The 21,336-nt window shown below is 36.9% G+C and overlaps 4 protein-coding genes across 4 annotated transcripts in view; 2 read left to right on the top strand and 2 right to left on the bottom strand.

Annotated features, from left to right (window-relative positions):
* The window catches only part of LOC103835100 (probable disease resistance protein RPP1), a 531,820-nt gene extending 517,313 nt beyond the window's left edge, over positions 1-14,507 (bottom strand). The window contains exon 1 of the mRNA XM_033277079.1: positions 14,286-14,507. Coding sequence (XP_033132970.1) covers positions 14,286-14,403 — 118 coding nt within the window. The 5' untranslated portion in view covers positions 14,404-14,507. The remainder of the gene's footprint in view (positions 1-14,285) is intronic.
* On the bottom strand, positions 933-11,318 carry LOC103835020. Its single transcript, XM_009111111.3, is given in 9 exon segments — positions 933-2,323; positions 2,449-2,724; positions 2,827-3,943; positions 4,169-4,788; positions 5,653-7,086; positions 7,204-7,473; positions 7,580-8,699; positions 9,724-10,314; positions 10,544-11,318. Coding segments are annotated over 9 exon segments (6,681 nt in total). The 5' UTR covers positions 10,582-11,318; the 3' UTR covers positions 933-1,108.
* Positions 14,508-15,210: 703 nt separating the features above from the next.
* Positions 15,211-17,298, top strand: LOC103835018 (eukaryotic initiation factor 4A-I). The gene is made up of 6 exons (XM_009111109.3): positions 15,211-15,388; positions 15,472-15,520; positions 15,583-15,720; positions 16,423-16,714; positions 16,795-16,892; positions 16,973-17,298. Exons 1-6 carry the CDS (start codon positions 15,336-15,338, stop codon positions 16,988-16,990), a joined length of 648 nt encoding a protein of 215 aa, XP_009109357.1. The 5' UTR covers positions 15,211-15,335; the 3' UTR covers positions 16,991-17,298.
* A 282-nt stretch (positions 17,299-17,580) lies between these two features.
* On the top strand, positions 17,581-21,093 carry LOC103835017 (uncharacterized membrane protein At3g27390). The gene is made up of 8 exons (XM_009111108.3): positions 17,581-18,736; positions 18,828-18,936; positions 19,042-19,237; positions 19,316-19,449; positions 19,525-19,920; positions 20,003-20,180; positions 20,253-20,701; positions 20,788-21,093. The coding sequence occupies exons 1-8, from the start codon at positions 18,646-18,648 to the stop codon at positions 20,939-20,941; spliced, it is 1,707 nt and encodes a 568-aa protein (XP_009109356.1). The 5' UTR covers positions 17,581-18,645; the 3' UTR covers positions 20,942-21,093.
* Positions 21,094-21,336: the final 243 nt, after the last annotated feature.

Below are 21,336 nucleotides of genomic sequence, written 5' to 3'. Positions count from 1 at the left end.
CACTTAATTTCATTTATTCAATTTTTTTTAATACAACCAGTTGTGGAAAATTTTTATCCTCTTTGATAAACAACACAAACTTTAAATGCAAAGAAAATTAACTCAAATAGATCTTCCATAAAAGTCAAAAGATGACAGCGAAGAAACATTCACGACAAAATGAAACAGCTAAGATTTAGTCATTTTTTGTGACGTTGAAATCCAATCCTCACCAAAGAAAATCGCTAAATTTTGATCGTATCTTCTGGCTCTGTATAAATAGCTACACAAAATATCAAACCGATGGATTGGCTGAAAAAAATGTTTGGTAACGAGTCCAGATTCCTTTTTATAGAAATAAGATATGGTGAAAAGTTTTTTTCCTCAAAAAAGACGCTGATGGAAAATGCAAGAACGGCGAATCAACCAACACAAACTTGTCTATAATCTCTTCTTGAAAGAGGGATACATCAATATATGTGAGATATTTCGGTAAATTCCCTGATGAATCCACTGAATCATTACGAAGCTAATCAAAAATACTAAATTCAGATCACAAATAATGGGCTATGCTTTTTTCTTTCCTCCAAAGGCTTTAAATTTGACAAGATGTGAGACGACCGTTTGCGTCACCAGCAGCTCCTACTGTCATAAAAAACAAGAGACTGAAACTTCAACTTCCAGGCTATTTAAAAGCATTATAAATCTAGTAAATGTTGGTCAACAAAAATGTTTGATTACAAAGAACACATTGTAAAGTCAACTGTGGTGAAATTAGGCTGCTTCATGGCATGTTCACTAACTGCAATGGTTTATCGAAAAGGGAGAGAATACAATTGAATGGTGATAATGAGGTTGAAATTCAAAAATTTGCTAAAATGAATTGCTTAATCTTCTCTTGTGTTCTATATCGACCAATTCCAGAAGTGGCTACATCTTGAGGAGTTTAAAAAAAAAAAACATCTTGAGGATTTGTGATCTGATATGAATGAGACATTTCTGTCGTGATTGACTAGTTGGGACTTTGCTATTTATTACATACTCAAGAAGTACCCTAAATATGCTACAATTCAAGAAACTGAAGGACGTAGAAGTAAATATTTATTAGGGAATCAAAAATGAGACAGGATCACAAAAGAGGTAGTCTCTCGTCACCATCATCTTCACGAACAAGCTCAATATCTGAAGGTTCAAAATCTTCAAAAGGGCCCTCCAGGAGTTGGAGTATCCCGCATCCTTTTATCTTCCATGTTTTGAAATCCAAATTGAGGAGCCCAAAATCAAAAACAAGCTTGGTGGAAGTGACCTCCTCTGTTTCAACCTCTACCTCGAATGTGCACAGATTCCCCGGCAAAACTCGTTCTACCCTTTTATTACAAGCAATGGAAGCATTCCCTCCGAACGTGATGGTACAAAAGACAGATGCGGTTTCCCAAAGTCCAAAGTTATTTTCTTCATCATAAGAACATAAAATGCAAGCCTTAAATTTGGTTGATTTGCCAACGGGCAATCGATTCAACTTCACAGTCAAGGAGCTCCCAGAAGATCGGTAACTGAAGCATATAGGCACTTTTTCAGTGGGAAACACGGCATATTTATTAGTTGGCGTCTGGATGATGAGATCTCTTGCTTCTTGATTTAGTTGAAAGCAGTTTGCAAAGTTGAGACGAATATCTTGATTGGGAAAGGAGCAATGTAGTCTCTCTAGGGACTCACAATTTTCTGCATCTAGTTCCAATAACGAATCCGGTAGCTGAGGGAGTGATACCAGCTTCCTCATTCCGCTTAGTACAAGTCGACGTAGACGAAGTATTCTCCCTATCCACGGATCAAGCTCTTCAATGTTTGTTGAACTCTCAGAATACGTAATGGTGTTATTCTTTTCGAATTGCGGGTTGGGAAGTAAGCCCGCTATAAAAGGGAGATGGTCGATGATCTTTCCACTACCTCTCGAGCAATCTGACTTGGTGCATTTCTCTATTTCCGATCTCAACAAGCTAGGGAGCTCCACAAGATTCGAGCAATTTTCGAGATTCAACTCTTCAAGATTAACTATATTCCAAATAGAGGAAGGAAGTTTCACCATACTTGAGCAACCTTTGAGACTCAATGTTTTGAGATTAATTGCATTCCCAATAGAGGAAGGGAGCTTCACCAGACTTGAGCAATAGTTGAGACTCAATTTTTCAAGATTAGTTGCATTCCCAATAGAGGAAGGGAGCTTCACCAGGCTTGAGCAATAGCTGAGATCCAAATAATATAAATTAATGGCAGTTGAGAGATCAGGAAGCTCCTTCAATCTTCTTGAAAGAGCCAAATCCATCCACTTTATATTTTTGAGCGGCTGTAATGACAAATAAATGAAGCACACAATAACAACACGTTGACACAATTACTACTAAACACATAAGAAAATCGGATAGATAGCCTAAATTAGGCATTTATTTTCAAAAATAAAATATTACTTACTTTATTTTCTTCCCACAGTTTCTCAAGATTGCTATTCCGCACGAATAGGTTGACTAGGAACTCTGGATTAAATCTTGAAGGAAAACATGGCATGGGGAACATCGGCCAAATTAGTACTTTAAGTTTTCGGGATATGTAGTTCATACTTAGCGGGTTAACGCCTTTGCCGAGGATTCTTATGAATTGAAGATTAGACAATCTTTCAAAGGCTCTTTCACTTGTCCATGTTATGTCCTTATTCCACTCGAGATCTATTCCTATGACACTGCTATTACCCTATAAAACAACCCAATAAAATATAAATAGAAGATGGTTAGTTATTAAATAAACTCACATTTTAGAGAGCACAGCATTGAAAATACCAATCTCAAAACTTACTGCTTTATCATCACTAAGTACTTCACCAATATCAATTGCATCATTCAAAAACTGGCGTTTTCCAGGTTCGCTAATAGATTCTTTTTGCACAATTTGTCTTCCTAGTTGGAATAGTAACGTAGACATCATTATCAATCCTGATTTGCTATATATGAGAGATTTTTCAGATAAGACACGAAGTCCTTGTCTCACATCCTGAAAACATTTTTCTAGACATCTTTCCACCATTTCAACTGGTTCACCACTGAAAAAGCAGGCTATATGAAGAAATAATCTTTTATCTTCATCATTTAAAGCATCATAACTAAACTTTAAAATGCTCGAAATTTCTCCATTTCGATCAAGGTGAATCTTTAACCTTGGTAGTGCTTCTCTCCAATCTTGCTCGGACATTCCTCGAAAATAGGATCCCATAACCCTCAACCCCAACGGAAGTCCACCTACAAGATTCCTAACTTCACAAGCAAGCTTCTTGAAACCATCCTTTGGGTATTTCTGATCAAAAGCATACATGCAAAACATTTGAAGAGCCTCATCATCTGATGGTAAATTCACCCTGTGGATATGGTCGATCCCACTCGCTTTTAAAACCTTTTCATCTTGTGTTGTGATGATAATCCGACTCCCAGGACCAAACCAACTAGTTTCTTTTGCCATGGCTTCTAGTTGTACTAACTGATCCACATCATCAAGGATGACAAGAACTTTCTTGTCTTTCAACCTGTCTTTGGCAACTCCCAAATGTGGAATCTTGATACCCGTCTCGTTGGTTAGTTGAGACATAAACTGCTTCTGAAAATCCAACTTCACACTGTAGTCATCGGAACAAGCCATTATCACAAACTTTCTTTTGATATTGTCCATAAAGACACTTAGTTGGAAATCCTGGGAGTGTCGGTTGAATAAAGATCTAGCAATGGTGGTCTTACCAATCCCAGGCGGACCCAAGATCCCTATTTTTCTCACCTCATCCGAATCTAGCTGTAACACTTGTCTCATTTCTGCCATACGAGATTCCATCCCAACTAAGCCGTCAAAGTCACTGCATGGTGCTGAAAGGTTCAACTTGTTCGAAACATCAGTGGCAATATATTCAATCAGCTCTGCTTCATTCTCCCTGAACAAGTGGATGATCAATAGTTATGTTATATAGTCATGAAAAATTGCACATACTTGTGGATGATCAACACTTCTTCGATGACTACATACTTTAGTACTTACATACACATTTTTTCTAAAAACTATAAAATTTCATTAAGGTTGTTGTTTAAAAGCTACAAATATATAGTGGTCGTTGATGTGTTAGAAAGATTAAGAGTAAGTGGGAATCAAGAGGACGAACCCGTTTGCTGAATGGAAACCTGCGATTTGAGCCACTTCCGTCAAAGCACGTTTCCACCTTTGGATGTCTTCCTTTTCTTTTCCTCTACAAGTTTTTCCCAAGACTTTCCCAAAATCACCAGTTTGCTTCTTTACATCAGTTGGATCCAGTTCATAGAAAAGGGGCACTACTGTTTGACCAAACTCTTCTCTGCACTTAATGATCTCCACCAGCTCGTTCAAGCACCATGTCGAAGAAGCATAGTTCCTCGAGAGCAAGACAATCGCAATCCTAGATCCTCTAATAGCTTCTACGAGCTCAGGACCAATCAGCTTACTCCTCTCTATATCATTGTCAATGAAAGAGTCGATTCCTTTGCTTCTGAGTTCCTTGAGAACGTGGCTGAGAAAGTTTGTGCGTACATCTGCCCCATGGAAGCTTGGGAAAACATGATATTTCCAATTGCGAGGGGCCAAAAGAGTTAAAGAAGACGTAGCCATAGTTTTTTTTTCTTGATGGGATGTGGACTTTCTGTAGAAAAATAGTGTACCCAAGAGCGCCAAGAAGCATATTGCAGAAGCAACAAGATTGGGATTGGTAAGGGAATAATAAGAATCCATACTAGTATGATGAAGAGAGAATCAAGATCTCAGAGCTTTCTAGATAAGGTGGAAGAATTAACGAACAAAGAGACTCTCTGTATATACCAACAAGGAACTGTTGATCGTTTACTTATTGTTTTTTTCAAATTAATAATGAGGTAGTTTACTTTTTGTTTTCAAATAGTAGTTATCTATCAACCCAAGTGGATTTGTATATGCATATAAATGTCATGTGCTACCCCAATTTAGACCGGGTCATCATTGACGTTTTCTCTTGTACAGACTTGTTAGATTATTCTTTGTGCGATAAATAAATAGTTGAATCGGTGGAATATGCATACACATTGCCAAGCACTTGGACCAAACCCAATGGCGTTCACATGACCCTAAAATTATATTTATATTGTATTTGAGCAGTTGAGCTTGAAATGTATTGATCTCTGATAATAAAATGATAAGATAAATTGCATCGCCGGAATATTCCTCATCTTAAACACGTGAACGTTTTAACGCGGGAATATTCCCCATCTTGTTTCCGTTGACAGACATTTTAGAAACCAAATCCAGACAAAAATATATGTGTTAAAGAGCTAGCGAGATTTGAAATGTCAGTGTGTGAGTTTTCGAATTTTTGGCAATGAAAATAAGAATGATGATTTTTTTATTCGTTTGATACGTTCAGTAAAGCAGAGGATTTGGAGTTTAGAGAGACTTACGATCTACGATCATAACAGTGTGGACGTGGAGCTTATGATGCTTACATTGCTCAATCTTCAAGGTTTGTTTCAGTCATAACAATAGATATAGTATTGGAGGCTTCGAAACTAACAAAGACATCAAAGCCACTAAAAATTAACCAACTAATCAAATGTAGTACATTATAATTAAATGCATACATTAAATAAAATACAAGAGTTGATAGGGGTCAGCTGACCCTCTAGCTCCGTCTATTGCTCCGCTACTGTTGTCATCTCCGAAGCTCTCAATCATGTTTACCAGCATAATCCCACATTCTTTTATCTCCAGTGTTTTGCCCTTTTTGATCAAATCCGCATAGCCAACCTCGAACTCAAAAACAAGCTCAGTGGAAGTCACCTCATCTGTTTCAACCTCAAACTCGAATGTGTACAGACTCCCCGGCAAAAACTGTTCTATTGTTTTAAGACAAGAACTGAGGGCGATCCCTCCTGACGTGGTGATGCTACAACAGACAGATGCTCGTTCCCATTCTCTAAGGCCCTTTTTGTCCTCACCAGCACATAAGATGCAAGCCTTGAATTTGGTTGATGTGCCAATAGGCATTTGATTCAACTTCACAGTTAAGGAACTCCCAGATGATCGGTAAGTGAAGCACTGAGGCACTTCTCCACCAGGAAAGACCGCATATTCATTACTCGGCGTCTGGATGATGAGATCTTTCTCTTCTTGATTTAGTTTGAGGTAGTTAAGGAAGCTGAGATTGATATCTGGGTTGCTAAAGGAGCTACCTAGTCTCTCTAGGGACACACCATTGTCTGCATCTAGTTCCCATAGCGAATCCGGAAGTGGTGGGAGTGATTCAAGCTTCTCCATTCCGCTTTGTACAAGTTTACGTAGACCAGATATTCTCCCTATCCATGGATCAGTCTCTTGAACGTCTGTGGAATTCTCAGGATAATTTTTCAACAAAGACCAATCTGAGAGATTGACTTCTCCTAGAGATTCCAAGTTGATGCTGGCCAGAAGAACCTCTAACTTTGAACATTCCTTTAATTCCAGTTCGGACAATCCACCAAGTTTTCTCATAGATGAAGGGAGTTCCACCCGACAATGATCGAGATCATGTTCTTCGAAATTAGATGTATTGCCAGTAGAGGAAGGGAGTTCCACCAGACTTGCACAATAACTCATATTCAGTTTTTGGAGATAAAATGCATTCCCAATAGAGAAAGGGATTTCCACCAGGCTTGAACAATCATTGAGATTCAGTTCCTGGAGATTAATTGCATTTTCAGTAGAGGAAGGGACTTCCACCATACTTGAGCAATAACTGAGATTAATGTAAATAGAATCAATGACTTCTTCGATATTGAAGGGAACCTCCACCAAACTTGAGTATCCATAGAAATCAAGAGATTTGAGATTAGTGATAATAGATGAAGGAATCTCCACCAGATCTGAGCAATGACTGAGATTCAAATTTTGGAGATTAATTGCATTTCCAATAGGGGAAGAGAGTTTCACCAGACTTGAACTGTGTGTCAGATCCAGTTCATATAGATTAGTGGCAGTTGAGAAATCAGGAAGCTCTTTCAAACAATTGGTATAACTCAACTCCATCCACTTAAGATTGAGCGGCTGTAATGACAAATAAAGGAAGCACACAACACCAACATGTTGATTCAGTTAGCATGAAACACATAAGAAAAATTGGTTATATATCCTATTATTTTTCAAAAATAAAATATTACTTACTTTAGTTTCCCCCCACTATTTCTCAAGCTTGCTAAATGGCATCTCTAGCTTGACTTGAAACGTTGGATTAAAACTTGAAGGAAAACATGTCCTGTGGAACATCGGGGAACTTAGTACTCTTAGTTTTGGGGATATGAAATTCATACTTTGCAGATTAACGCCATCTCTTTTAGTTCTTAAGAATTGAAGATTAGACAATCTTATAAAGGCTCTTTCACTTGCACATGTTATCTTCTCATCAAGATCTCTTCCAATGACACTGCTAATACCCTATAAAAGAACCCAATGAAACATAAATAAATAGAGATGGTTAGTTATTAAACAATATCAAATCTGTAAAGAGCACTGCAATGAAATTACCAATCTCAATACTTACGGCTTTATCATCAATGAGCCCTTCACCAACATCGATGGCATCATTCAAAAATTGACGATTTCCAGGCTCACTATCAGACTGTTCTCGCATTATTTTTCTTCCCAGTTGGATTAGCAAATTAGACATATATGTCCTTCCAGAGTCTATAGATATGAGAGATTTTTCAGCTAGGACGTGAAGCCCATGTCTCACATCCAAATAACATTTTTCTAGATAGCCTTCTACTATATCAACTTTTTCATAATGGAAAAAGCAGGCTATATGAAGAAATAAACTTTTATCTTCATCACGTAAGGCATCATAACTAAACTCTAAAATACGGGCAATTTCTCCACCACGGGCAAGGTGAGTCCTTAACCTTGGTACTGCCTCTATCCAATCTTGCTCGGACATTCCCCGAAAATATGATCCCATAACCCTTAGCCCCAATGGAAGTCTACCTACAAGACTCCTAACTTCACAAGCAAGCTCTGTGAAACCATCCTTAGGGTCTTTCTGACCAAAAGCATACATGCAAAACATTTGAAGGGCTGCATCATTTGATGGTAAATTGACCTTGTATATATGGTTGATCCCACTTGCTTTTAAAATCTTTTGATTTTGGGTTGTGATGATAATCCGACTCCCAGGACCAAACCAACAAGTTTCTTTCGCCATGGCTTCCAGTTGTATTAACTGATCCACATCATCAAGTACAACAAGAACTTTCTTGTCTTTCAACCTGTCTTTGACAACTCCCAAATGTGGAACCTTAATACATGCCTCATTGGTTAGTTGAGACATAAACTGCTTTTGTAAATCCAACATCACACTATAGTCATCGGAAAAAGCTGCTGCTGCCTGGTAGTTTCTTTTGATATTATCCATAAAGACGCTCAGTTGGAAATCTTGGGAGTGTTGGTTGAACAGATATCTAGCAATGGTTGTCTTACCAATTCCAAGTGGACCCAAGATCCCTATTTTTCTCACCTCATTCGAATCTAGCTGTAACAATGGTTCCATTTCTGTTGTGTAAGATTCCATCCCAATTAATCCGTTGAAATCACTTGATGGTGCGAAATTGTTCAACTTGTTAGAAACATCAATGGCAATAACTTCAATCATCTTTGCTTCAGTTTCCCTGAACACGATGATCATCGACATTTAAATTATCTAATCCAAAAAATTACATATACTGTTTTTATTGTTTTGAATGATGACATGAGTTACATATGATTACCTTTCTCATTTCCATTCACTTTTTTTTCTTATATAATTTCAATTGTTAATTCTGTTTGGTAACTAAAAATTTTCCATACATGAAATTATATATAAATATTTACATACCTTTTTTATATTCCTTTATTTTCAGTTTAGTTTATTTTAATTTATTTATACCAATCAATTATTAAAAAAACATAGTAACTCATATCTATATACAAAATCGAGCTAACCTTATTTTCAACATATTTATTAGATCTGTTATTTCTTTATTTTAATTCATCTTAAATACTTTATTAATTGTTATTTCCCAAATAATTTGACAATATTTATTATAGTAGTAAAAACATAACTTACCTATTTTTAGTGGTTATTATATCTTTTACATTTATGTTGCACATTTTTTAACTATTTAATTAATTGTCTTCACCATAATAATTTGACATCAATTATTTTATGTGTTAACTTTAATAGTTATCCATGTTTGAATAAATTTTCTCTATCCGTGACAAAAATTCAAAACAGTTAACGAATATTTTTTTAATTTTTTTATCTAATCAATTAAGTATGAGTATTCAGGTATCCGTTCAGGTACATATTGGTTTTTTTGGGTATCGAGCTTTTAGGATTTTGAAATTAGGTTCCACTCGGGTATTATAATTTTTTGGGTGGGGTTCGAATCGGATCCTTCTAGCTATGGGTGTATTCGGTTCTGATGTGTAAAACTTAAAAATGAACAAAAACCTATATATTTAGAAATGTCATGCAACAATTTATAAGAAAAAAACTAACATCCTAAAGTTTCTGCAACATCATTTCTACTATTAGTAATAATTATTTTTATTGTAATGAAACTCTAATAGTAAATGTTAACCAATAGTACAGAAAGCAAAACATATGTTAGAACGATTAAAAGTAGGTAAGATTGAATGAAGAGAACGAACCAATTTGATGAATGGAAACCTGCGATTTGAGCCACTTCCGTCAAAGCATGTTTCCATCTTTGAATCTCATCCTTCGTTTTTCCTACACAAGTTTTTTTGAAGACCTTCCCAAAATCACCAGTCTGCTTCTTTACATGAGTTGGATCCACTTCATAGAATAGAGAAATCACTGTTTGACCAAACTCTTCTCTGCACGTCATGATCTCCACCAACTCGTTCAAGCACCATGTCGATGAAGCATAGTTCTTCGAGAGAAAGATAATAGCAATCCTAGATCCTCTAATAGCTTCTATTAGCTCAGGACCAATCGACTTACTCCTCTCTATATCATTGTCGATGAATAGGTCGATTGCTTTGCTCTTGAGCTCCTTTAGAACGTGGCTGAGAAAGTTTGTGCGGACATCTTCCCCGTGGAAGCTTGGGAAGACATGGTGTTTCCAGTTGTGTGGCAAAGAAGAATGAGGAGCCAAAAGAGTTAAAGTAGAAGAAGAAGCCATTGTTTCGTCTTCTTGTTGGGATTTGGATTTTCTGTTGAAAAACATTGTACCCAAAAGCGCCAAGAAGCTTATTGTAGCAGCAGCAGCAACAACACTGGTACGGGAAAAATAAGAATCCATTAATATGATGGAGAGAGAGAATCAAGATCTCAGAGCTTTCAAGAGAGGAGGAAGAACTAACAAAACAAAGAGACTCTTTGACTTGTATGTACCAACCCAAAACCGTTGACTTAGATATATGAAAGTTTAGGTTCGCGGAAACAGATGGTGCAAGCCAAATTTGTGTGCCGTGCCGTTAATGATGTTGGAGTGAGCCTCTTTACCTCATGAAAGCCCAACACAATGACAGAGGAAAGCCCATTAGGCCATGTCATTTCCAAGATGAGTGATCTTGTTCTTGTTGATGGTATAACTGCATACTGAATCTTGTTTAGAATCTTATCTCTAGATGCTGATTTCTTCTTTCCCAGCATCACCTCTGCACATGCTCTGTGTTTATCAAGAGAGGTCTATATAAGGCTCACCTCTCAAACAGGCTCTGCTTTAGCTTCCTCTCTTTGCAACCTGCAAGAAAAAAATTGACACAAGAAGAATATAAACGACTTACGTTTGGTTACTTTGACAGATTCATGATTGGTTCGGAGATGTCCCAAGAAGAAGAAGAAGAAGCAGAATCTTCAGAGCTGCTAAAGTTCATAATTTGTCTGATAAGAGTTAGTTTTTCTTGTCTTTTTTCATACTGCGGATGTGAAGCTAGTCTTGGTACATGGCATGTTCACTAACTGCAATAGTTTCTCGAAAATGGAGAGAATACAATTGAATGATGATAATGAAATTGAGGTTTCAGTGTTTTTCGAATGTGATATTAATGCTATCTTTCTGTCTGTCATTAACTAGTTTGAAACTTTGATGCTCTGTATCGGTTATTGGTTGGGAGTTTTGCTGTTTATTACATAGTCAAGATATTAAAATACAAAAAAAAATTAAATATGAGACAGAATCACAAAATAAGTTGTCACCATCATTCTCCGGATGTTTTCATGACTTACTTGGGTGGTGTCAAGGTTGGTTCCAGATCTCAGTGTCTGAAGTAGGTTCAAAAATCTCCATTGCCATCTCTTAAGCTCAATAAAGGGACGTCCAGGAGTTGGAGTATCCCACATTCTTTTATCTCCCACGTCACATCTTCTCCAGCATCCTTTGCATAGTCAATCTCGAACTCAAAAACAAGCTCGGTGGAAGCCACATCCTCTGTTTTAACCTCAATCTCGTATTTGTACAGATGCCCCGGATACATTCGTCTTCCTCGTCTATAAGAAAAGGTGATAGCTTTCCCCCCGGATATGACGCGACAATGGATTTCTTCTTGTTTCGTTTCTCCAAACTCGTATGGGTCAATATCACATATCACGGCAACGTTAAATTTGGTTGATTTGCCAACAGGCATTTGATTCAACGTCACAGTTACTGAACTCCCAGAAGATCGGTAAGTGAAGCACTGAGGCACTTCTTTAGCGGGAAAGACTCCAAATGTACCACTTCGGATGATGAGATCTTTGGCTTCTTGATTTAGTTTGAAGCAGTGACGGAAGTAGAGATTAATATCGGGATTGCGAAAGGCGCAATCTAGCCTCTCCAGGGACTCACACTCTTCTGCATGTAGGTCCAATAGTGAATCCGGAAGAGGTGGGAGTGATACCAGCTTCTTTATTCCCATTAGTACAAGTTGTTCTAGACGAGATATTCTCCCTATCCATGGATCAAGCTCTTGAATGTCTGTTGAACTCTCATGATAACTTTTCGACGAATATAGATCTGAGGAAGGGAGCTCCACCAGAGTTGAGCAATAAGCGAGATTCAGTACTTTAAGATTAACGATGTTCCAAATAGAGGAAGGGAGCTCCACAAGACTTGAACAACACACAAGATTCAGTTCTCGGAGATTAACTGCATTTCCAATAGAGGAAGGGAGTTTCACCAGACTTGAGCAATAGTAAAAATTCAACTTGTGGAGATTAACTGCACTTCCAATAGAAGAAGGAAGTTCCACCAGCCTTTCGCAGTTCGAGAGGTTCAAGTCATGTAGATTAGTAGCAGTTGAGAAATCAGGAAGCTCTTCCAAATTTTCTGAATCACTCAAATCCATCCATTTGAGATTGTTGAGCGGCTGGAATGACGTATAAGGGAAGCACACAAGAGCAACACGTCCATTAGTATTCAAAATAAAAGACAGCCTAAGGTATTTTCAAAAAATAAAAATATTACTTACTTTAATCCCTTCCCAAAATTTCACAAGATTGCTAGAATGCATCTCGAGTTTGACTAGGAACTTTGGATTAAAACTTGAAGGAAAACATGTTATCTTGGAATTCCGCCAAATTAGTACTCTAAGTTTTTGGGATAAATAGTTCATAGATTGGGGTTCAACGCATTTGCCAAGGATTCTTAAGAATTGAAGATGAGACAATCTTTCAAAGGCTCTTTCACTTGTCCATGTTATTTCATCATCGGGCTCAAGATTTATTCCTATGACACTGCTGTTACCCTGTAAAAACAACCCAATAAAACATAAACAGAGGAGGGTTAGTTACTGAATAATCAATCTCACATTCGTAGAGAGCACTGCAATGAAAAATAGCAATCTCAAAACTTACTGCTCTATCATCACTAAGTACTTCGCCAATATCGCTTGCATCATTCAAAAACCGGCGCTTTCCAGGTTCACTAACAGATTCATTTTGCACAATTTGTCTTCCTAGTTGGACTAGCAACTTAGACATCTTTATCATTTCGTCTTCAATAGATATGAGAGATTTTTCAACTAAGACGCGAATCCCTTGTGTCACATCCAAAAAACATTTTGCTAGACAGCCTTCCACTATATCAACTGGTTCATCATCGAAAAAGCAGGCTATATGAAGAAATAAACTTTTGTCTTCATCATGTAAAGCATCATAGCTAAACTTTAAAATGCTCGAAATTTCTCTATCTCGGTCAAGGTGAGTCTTTAACTTTGGTAGTGCCTTTATCCATTCTTGCTCGGACATTCCTCGAAAATAGGAGCCCATAACCTTTAACCCCAACGTAAGGCTACCTACAAGATCACTAACTTTCCAAGCAAGCCCCTCAAAACCATCCTTTGGCTCTTTCTGATCAAAAGCGTACATGCAGAACATTTGAAGAGCTTCATCATGTGATGGTAAACACACCTTGTGGATATGGTTGATCCCACTTGCTTTTAGAACCTTTTGATCTTGGGTTGTGATGATAATCCGACTCCCAGGACCAAACCAACTACTTTCTTTCGCCATGGCTTCTAGTTGTACTAACCGATCAACATCATCAAGGACAACAAGAACTTTCTTGTCTTTCAACCTGTCTTTGACGACTCCCAAATGTGAAATACTGGTACATGTCTCATTGGTTAATTGAGACATAAAATGTTTCTGCAAATTCAACTTCACACTGTAGTCATCAGAACAAGCTGGTATGGCATAGTTTCTTTTGATGTTATCTATAAAGACGCTCAGTTGAAAATCTTGGGAGTGACGGTTGAATAGAGATCTAGCAATGGTGGTCTTACCAATCCCAGACGGACCCAAGATCCCTATTTTTCTCACCTCGTCGGAATCTAGCTGTAACAATGATCTCATTTCTGTCATCTTAGATTCCATCCCTACTAAGCCGTCGAAATCACTGCATGGTGCGGAAAGGCTCAACTTGTTGGAAACATCAGTGGCAATATCTTCAATCATCTCTGCTTCACTCTTCCTGAACAAAGGGAATGACCATACTAATTAGATATTCGCATTCTTTCCAGGATGGCTGTTTTTATAAAAGCTACAAAGATATAGAGGTCGTTGATGTGTTAGAAAGATTAAGAGAATCAAGAAGATGACAAACCCGTTTGTTGAATGGAAACCTGCGATTTGGGCCACTTCCGTCAAAGCACGTTTCCATCTTCTGATCTCATCCTCTGTTTTTCCTTTACAAGTTTTTCTAAAGACTTTCCCAAATTGACCAGTCTGCTTCTTCACATCAGATGGATCCAAATTGACCAGTCTAAAGCCTCTGTTTTGTCTTCTTGACTGGATCTTGATTTTCGGTTGAAAAAAATTGTACCAAAAAGGGCGTAGAAGCTGATTGCAGCAGCAGCAGCAAGGGAAACAAAATAAGAATCCATAGTCAAGGAATGATGATGAAGAGAGGCTGAAGATCTCGGAGGTAGGAGGAAGAATTAACAAAGAGGCGAGGCGGCTATGTGTTACACATACTAACACAGAAACGTTGACCGAGACTGAGAGATAGAAAGATAGAGAAAGCAAAAGAAAGAAAGTTTTGCGGATTTCACATTGAGGCCACAGGACACAGATTAGTTCCTTGTGGATGGAAAATTTTTGGGAAAACCGGGCCTTGTGGTCTGGTGGCAAAGGAACTTCGGTTGAGGTATCCGCCATCACAAATTCGAGCTCTGGCCACAGTAAATTTAACATGGTTTTCGTTTGGGCTCTAGAACATTTTTCATCAGTTTCAGTTGGACGTGGTTGAATAGTCGGATTAAGAGAGAAGTCCGGATATCTGGATTATTAAAAAAAAAAAAAACTTTTGGAAAAACTGTATATAATAAAAAAAAGTTTTGCAGAAAAAGAGAGATATCGAAGAGAAAGATATTAATTGAAAAATTCCCTTACCTTTTTTTTCTAGTTAGTTTATTTACACAAAAAAATGAATAAAATAAATTTTATTAAAAAGTAACATTCAAATTTTAACTAATCTATACTTACTATTTAGAATTGATTGAAATTTGGAGGATATGGTTTCAAATTTAAGAAAATAAAAAATAAATTAAAATTTTCAAAACAAAAAGAATATTATTTTAGTCGATTTATGTTGTTAAGTGTTATTTTTGTGATAAATTTTAAAAATATTTATTTGAGAAAATTGCTTATATTTAATTGCCCCGAAAAAAAAAGAAAAAAAGTAAACAAATATGAAACGCCCAAACGACGTCATTTAGGTTGTTGACTGACACCAAAAGAAACAGAGCTTCTCTTCTCTGTTTGAGTCGTGACCTGACCTGAGTTGCGAAGCGGCGCCGTGATCGTAAGAGTAGTTATGGAGTCCATGGAAGCTCAATCTACAGCTTTTCAATCTCCTTCTCGTTCCAGGTTCACCTTCCACATAGTTTTCTTTTCTGAGGTTTATGAATCTCAAAAACCCCTCTTTTGTGGTCTTCTTATTCATTTGTCAGTCAGCAATTGCATTTCTACCTCGCCGTGGACCGTCCCCTATTCAAAATGGTATTTTTCAATTTTTCATTTATTAAAGAGAACAATTTCAGATTTTTGAACTCGACGCACAGGAGACAGTGGTGGAGTTACTAGGAGTGCTAGGACGTCGTCCGTGGCTCCCCATTGTAGTCTGTTGCAGCTCTCGCGATGAACTCGACGCCGTCTCCTCTTCCTTATCCACTCTCCCTTACATCTCCTTTGCTGCTTTGGTACTACTCTCTTCTTCTCCTTTCTCAGCTTTCACATGTCAACCTCTTGATTTTTTTGGTTGGTATTGAGTATACTACTCCCGGTTTAATTCGGTTATATTGTAGTGATAACCAACACTGGTTTAACTTTCCTTTAGCTTCTTACTCAGTGTATATATATGAACATTGATGATTTAACGGATTAAGTTCATACAGTTTTGTATGGTATCAGAGCAGAGCTGGTTTCTTCGGTTTTTGATTTTGAATTCCGTAGTATTATTATGTATCCATAGAGAATCTAATGTTCTTGATTCCAAAAGACCCTTCCTTGTAAATTACTTGCTTGCTTGCTTCATCATGATCATTGTTCTTCACTTCAGCATTAGATTATGTTACATTGTCCTTCCTCTAGACTAAGTTTCACACTGAACGTCTTCCTGTAGTGTTCTGTATCTGTAGAGAATCCACCATTATTGATTCGAAACATACTTTGTTGTTGCATCATTTGTTTGTTCACAATGATCAGTCTTCGATCTGACATTAGATTGTATAATTTGGTTTATTTTATCTACTGGATTCTTTGTGAACTGTATGTATCATTTGAGATCTAATGTACTCGACAACAAACTGCTCCTTCTTGTTGACTCACTTACTTGAAGACAAACATTAGGTTACTTCCTCTAGATTATGTTCACATTCAGTGTCTGTTGCGTGTGTGCGCAGTACAGTGATCTGGGAGAGAGAGAACGAGCTTCGGTTTTAGATAAATTCCGACAAGCAACAATCAACTGGAACCAGCAACTTAACTCTGCAGTAGTAGAAGAAGGTCTGGAAGAGAGTGAAACCAGAGAAGAAGAAGATGAAAAGAAATCTCATTTGGTGGTTGTGACTGATGTTTGTCTTCCGATGCTTTCATCTGGAGAGTCTTCTCTTTCCTCACGAGTTCTCATCAACTACGAGCTTCCTGCTAAGAAGGAAACTTATACTAGGCGTTTAACATCTTGCTTAGCTTCAGGTGAAAACAAAACTCCTTTCTTCATTATCATCATCGAAGCCTATTTTTTTAACATTTTGAAACTTTCTCTCTTTTTAAAGGTGGGATTGTTATAAACATGGTTGTTGGAGGTGAAGTAACCACTCTCAAAAGCCTTGAAGAGAGCAGCGGCATTATCATCGCGGAGATGCCAATCAATGTATATTCATTCGATGAACTTTCTGCTGTTTTTTTTTTTAATCTTTGATGATTGGCTTAGAATATGCTTTCGTTTTGCAGATTTCTGAGATCTTATAACAATGCATGGTTCCTACGATCTGAAGGACTGTCTATTTGACTAAGCGGGGTTCTGAAGCTTCAAAATGTATGTTCATGACTTTTCTTTCTAGAGACATCAATATTTTGTGCTGATACACATAAGCTGCCTGTCTCTCTGCTGCACTTTTGTCCATAACGCTGCGTTTCCACAGTTTTATTCATCTCGGAAGAATTTTTCTTTTGGAACATTTGGATAAAGGCATAAATAAATCAACTGTGCAATAGTTGACATGTGACTGTGATTATTATGTAACTATCAAATTTATAATCTTGTCTGATTTGTTTTATACGTGTTAGTTTCTATAAAGGGATTGCTATATACATATGACCTATATAGCTTTTGTTTGGTAGAACTATTGCTTGCGCGTTAACTTGTACCCATACCGCTTACATTTATAAATTAATTTCTAGAAATTTTGATACGAATTTCATTTAAATAGATAATAATCAAAGTTGATGTCTTTTTTATAAGAACTTGGTATTCGTATAGATCCGTTTGAAGAATTTTCAAACTTTATTTTATCTGCTAACCTGAATTGAAATACAGAAACAGCAAACTCTTGACTAAAATGATTCAATTATTCGTACAAATCTTCAAAAATATTTACGGATAATAACATCTTTTGCAACATACCCGTTTGAATGTCTTCTAGATCATTTAGTACTGTTATGATATGACTATCGCATTTGAATTTTGCGACCAGTTTTCTACTTTCTGAAGGTCAAAACTCTAAATGAAGAAAATTTGTCATATAGTTTATACTTGTAATAATTGTATATTGTATAGCAATAATATAAGAGCCCGTACATGTAGAAGAACATTCCTTAGTTTTGACTTTGAAAATGAGTTTGTCGAATTACAATAGCCTTAGACCATCTCCAATGCCTTTGAATATAATTAAATCGTTTTGACCATAACACAAAGTCTTTCAGTAATTACACGGCCGTAACTTAAAAGGTAAACAACATTAAACTATAGCATGTGGTGGTATCTATATACAAGAACAGATGATATTAATATTGTTCATTATCAAACAGGAAACTTCTATATGTTTGAAGTTTGATGTCAGAATTAACTTACATAATGTTTTAACAGACGAAATAATGTTCTGAGTCTTTTGACAGAGTATGAATCCTCTTTCATTAATAATAAGAGTTCATTTCTTATAAATATACACAATTATTTTAATATAAAATCCCCAAAAGGTGAAGAACATAAGAAAATATATGCTGAAATATATTAAAAATATAGGCATAAGGATGTCAAAATCAGTATAGTTTGCTGGGCACGCCATGTTGTAATTACCTGCAACCATATATTGCCAAAACCCAATAGCGTATTTACACACGTATGACCAACAAGTTTCTCCTATCACCTAATTAATTTACTCCATTATTTCATGTCATTTCCAAAGTAATTCAAACTTTCTCTGAACATTTATTTCTTTCTCTAAACGGGTTCTTGGGTTTGAGTCTTCTTCTTGTCTTCACCCCTCTTTGTACTTTTCTGATACCATCTCATTCGCAGACTTGTACAACACGTCTCTCTCTCTCTCTCTCTCTGATCTTTTGCAGAGCTATAAGTTTGTAAAATTGACCCAAGAATATCTGAGATTTTCTTCCCATGAGACTATATGGCTGTCGTCAATAACCTCGGAAGCTGTCTGAAGATCTCTTATGTTATATTTGCTTTCTGTTCTGCTTTCTTTCTCGGTGCTCTCAAAGGTTTCAATCTTTCTTGGTTCTGTCTTTAAGCTCTGTTTTTCTCTGCTTCCATGATTGATCTCATTGATAATGGATTCTCTTATACATGCAGGTTTGATCGTTGGTCCAATTGCTGGATTAACATTAATAGCAGGAAACGTTGGAGTGATTCTTGGTTTGTTCCCTGCACATGTTACTTGGACTGTTTACACTGTTGCAAAGTATATATTCAAACTCTATTTCTCATATTCTCCTGCAAAATTTGTTTCTCAATGAGAATACTTCCATAAACAAATGGTCTTTTTGTGTTTTCTTCTAAATTTCAGGACAAACAGATTTGATATTCCTCTGAAACTAGCAATCTTGGTGGCCCTTCCTGCACTGTTTGGTATATGGTTAGGTCTAAGTATAGCAATAAGTGTCCTTGTTGGTGTTGGCTATGGATTCTTCACTCCATGGATCTCTGCTTTTGAAGCATTCAGACAAGACACTGAGTCCAACAAGTTCTTCCACTGTCTTGTGGTACTTTAAAATAACTTTCACTTGAGTACTTCTTTAGTGAATCATATCACTTTGACTCTGTTTATTATGTACTATTAGGATGGAACTTGGGGAACAATCAAAGGAAGTTGTACCGTGGTTACCGATTTCGCAGATCTTTGTTACCATTCTTATCCACTTTACTTAAAGGAACTGCGAGAATCCCCTGCCTCAGATGAGCTTCAAACTCTTAGGTAAAGAGGCTCAAGATTATAACACAGAGTTTCTTTCTGGTTCTTGTGTGTTTGATGTGTGATCTCTTCTTGCAGGTTGATTCATGTTCCTGGATGCATCATTGTAGGGATTATAGGACTAGTTATAGACATCCCTCTTTTCACTGCAATAGCTGTTGTTAAAAGCCCTTACCTTCTGTTCAAAGGATGGTTCAGACTAGCTCAAGATGCTATTAATAGAGAAGGACCATTCCTTGAGATAGCTTGCATCCCAGTTGCTGGTTTAACAATACTTCTATGGCCTATTATCGTCATTGGATTTGTCTTGACGACCATCTTCGCCAGCATCTTTGTCGGGTTGTATGGAGCTGTAGTTGTGTTTCAGGAAAGGTCATTTAGAAGAGGAGTGTCTTATGTGATTGCAGTGGTTGGAGAGTTTGATGAGTACACAAATGATTGGCTTTACCTTAGAGAAGGAACTATCTTCCCAAAGTATGTCTCTTTTCAACCCTTTATTACATATATTTTCTCTTGCATACATACTTCTAACACCAATAAACTTTACTACACATAGGCCAAGATATAGAATGACAAACGGATCCTTCTCAAGTGAAGTATCTGTGGTTGTTCACCCTTCAGCTGTTAGCAGAGTCAATAGTTCAGGTTCTGTAGAACCTCCAGCTATGCTAGTACCAAGCCTGGTTCGGTCTGTATCTGTTAGAGGAGCAATACAAGAAGTGAGGATGGTTCAGGTATATCTCAATCTTCATTTTGAACTTAGCACATTAGTTCTTACATTCATCACTTGAGATCTTTTTCAACAGATTTGGGAGCATATGATGGGGTGGTTTGAGATGGAAGGCAAAGAACTATTAGACCAAGGAGTGATAACACCAGATGATCTATATGAGTCTTTAAAGGGAAGACATGGAAACGAATCATCGATTATCAATGTTGGACTTCCTTCTTATGCTTTGCTTCATACACTGCTTAGATCTATTAAAGCTGGTGCTCATGGAGTGCTTCTGCTTGATGGCTCTGAAGTGACACATTTGAATAGACCACAGGACAAGTTTTTGGACTGGTTCTTTAATCCAATTATGGTGTTGAAAGATCAAATTAGAGTGATAAAACTTGGAGAAAGTGAAGTTAGGTACTTAGAGAAAGTTGTTCTCTTTGGAAACCATGAACAAAGGATGGAAGCTTGGGACAATAGTGGTAACTTACCTCAAGAAAACCTTAGAGCTGCTCAAATTCTAGGAATCAGCAGAAGGTAAAGATTCTTACATAGAAAAGATGAGTCCTTATGGTTTCTTTGATTCTGTTCTGAAACTTGGACGTTACTTCTTTGTGCTGTAGAATGATGGGAATGGTACGGAGCGTATCTAAGCTTCCAACGTATAGGAGAAGGTTCCGGCAAGTGGTTAAGGCTCTAATAACGTATTGGTTAGAGAAACAGGGATTGAATCGAACCGGTTCCATGAGTTCAGGAGATTTCATTGAAGAGGTCTAACCTAAGGGGAGCAACAATTGTTAAGAAATATATATATTGTTAGGGATCTTTTAGTTCCTTTGTAAGATGTATTTAATTGCTTGCAGTATAAGGTATTTAAAAAAAAGTACATAAGTTGCTAAACGTTCGTTCATTTAGCTTTGTTTGTTCAACCCTTTTGCTGAGAACTTGAACCGCTAATTTAGTAATGGAAGATTTATAAGGTGCAACATAATGTGTTACTTGAAACTCAGGCCAAGCAATTCAGAACGCTCTCATAATAAAAAACATGTCTTCAATCTATTATACTTTTTTTGGAACACCTTATCTCTTCAATCTATTTTACAAAAACAATTACAGAAATATAAAAAAAATTAGATGTCACTCATTTTTTATATTTTAAATGGCTAATAGTA

Source organism: Brassica rapa, chromosome A08 (assembly GCF_000309985.2).
Source record: "Brassica rapa cultivar Chiifu-401-42 chromosome A08, CAAS_Brap_v3.01, whole genome shotgun sequence".
Taxonomy (NCBI): domain Eukaryota; kingdom Viridiplantae; phylum Streptophyta; class Magnoliopsida; order Brassicales; family Brassicaceae; genus Brassica; species Brassica rapa.
This window is presented reverse-complemented; position numbering and strand designations above follow the sequence as displayed.

Bases quoted from the DNA above. Each gene is read 5' to 3' on its own strand.
- LOC103835018 (XM_009111109.3), top strand. From the start codon at position 15,336: ATGGAGTCCATGGAAGCTCAATCTACAGCTTTTCAATCTCCTTCTCGT. The intron at 15,521-15,582 runs GTATTTTTCAAT...CTCGACGCACAG, and splicing joins ACCGTCCCCTATTCAAAATG to GAGACAGTGGTGGAGTTACT. The intron at 16,715-16,794 runs GTGAAAACAAAA...CTCTTTTTAAAG, and splicing joins AACATCTTGCTTAGCTTCAG to GTGGGATTGTTATAAACATG.
- LOC103835017 (XM_009111108.3), top strand. From the start codon at position 18,646: ATGGCTGTCGTCAATAACCTCGGAAGCTGTCTGAAGATCTCTTATGTT. The intron at 18,737-18,827 runs GTTTCAATCTTT...TTATACATGCAG, and splicing joins CTTTCTCGGTGCTCTCAAAG to GTTTGATCGTTGGTCCAATT. The intron at 19,450-19,524 runs GTAAAGAGGCTC...CTCTTCTTGCAG, and splicing joins GATGAGCTTCAAACTCTTAG to GTTGATTCATGTTCCTGGAT.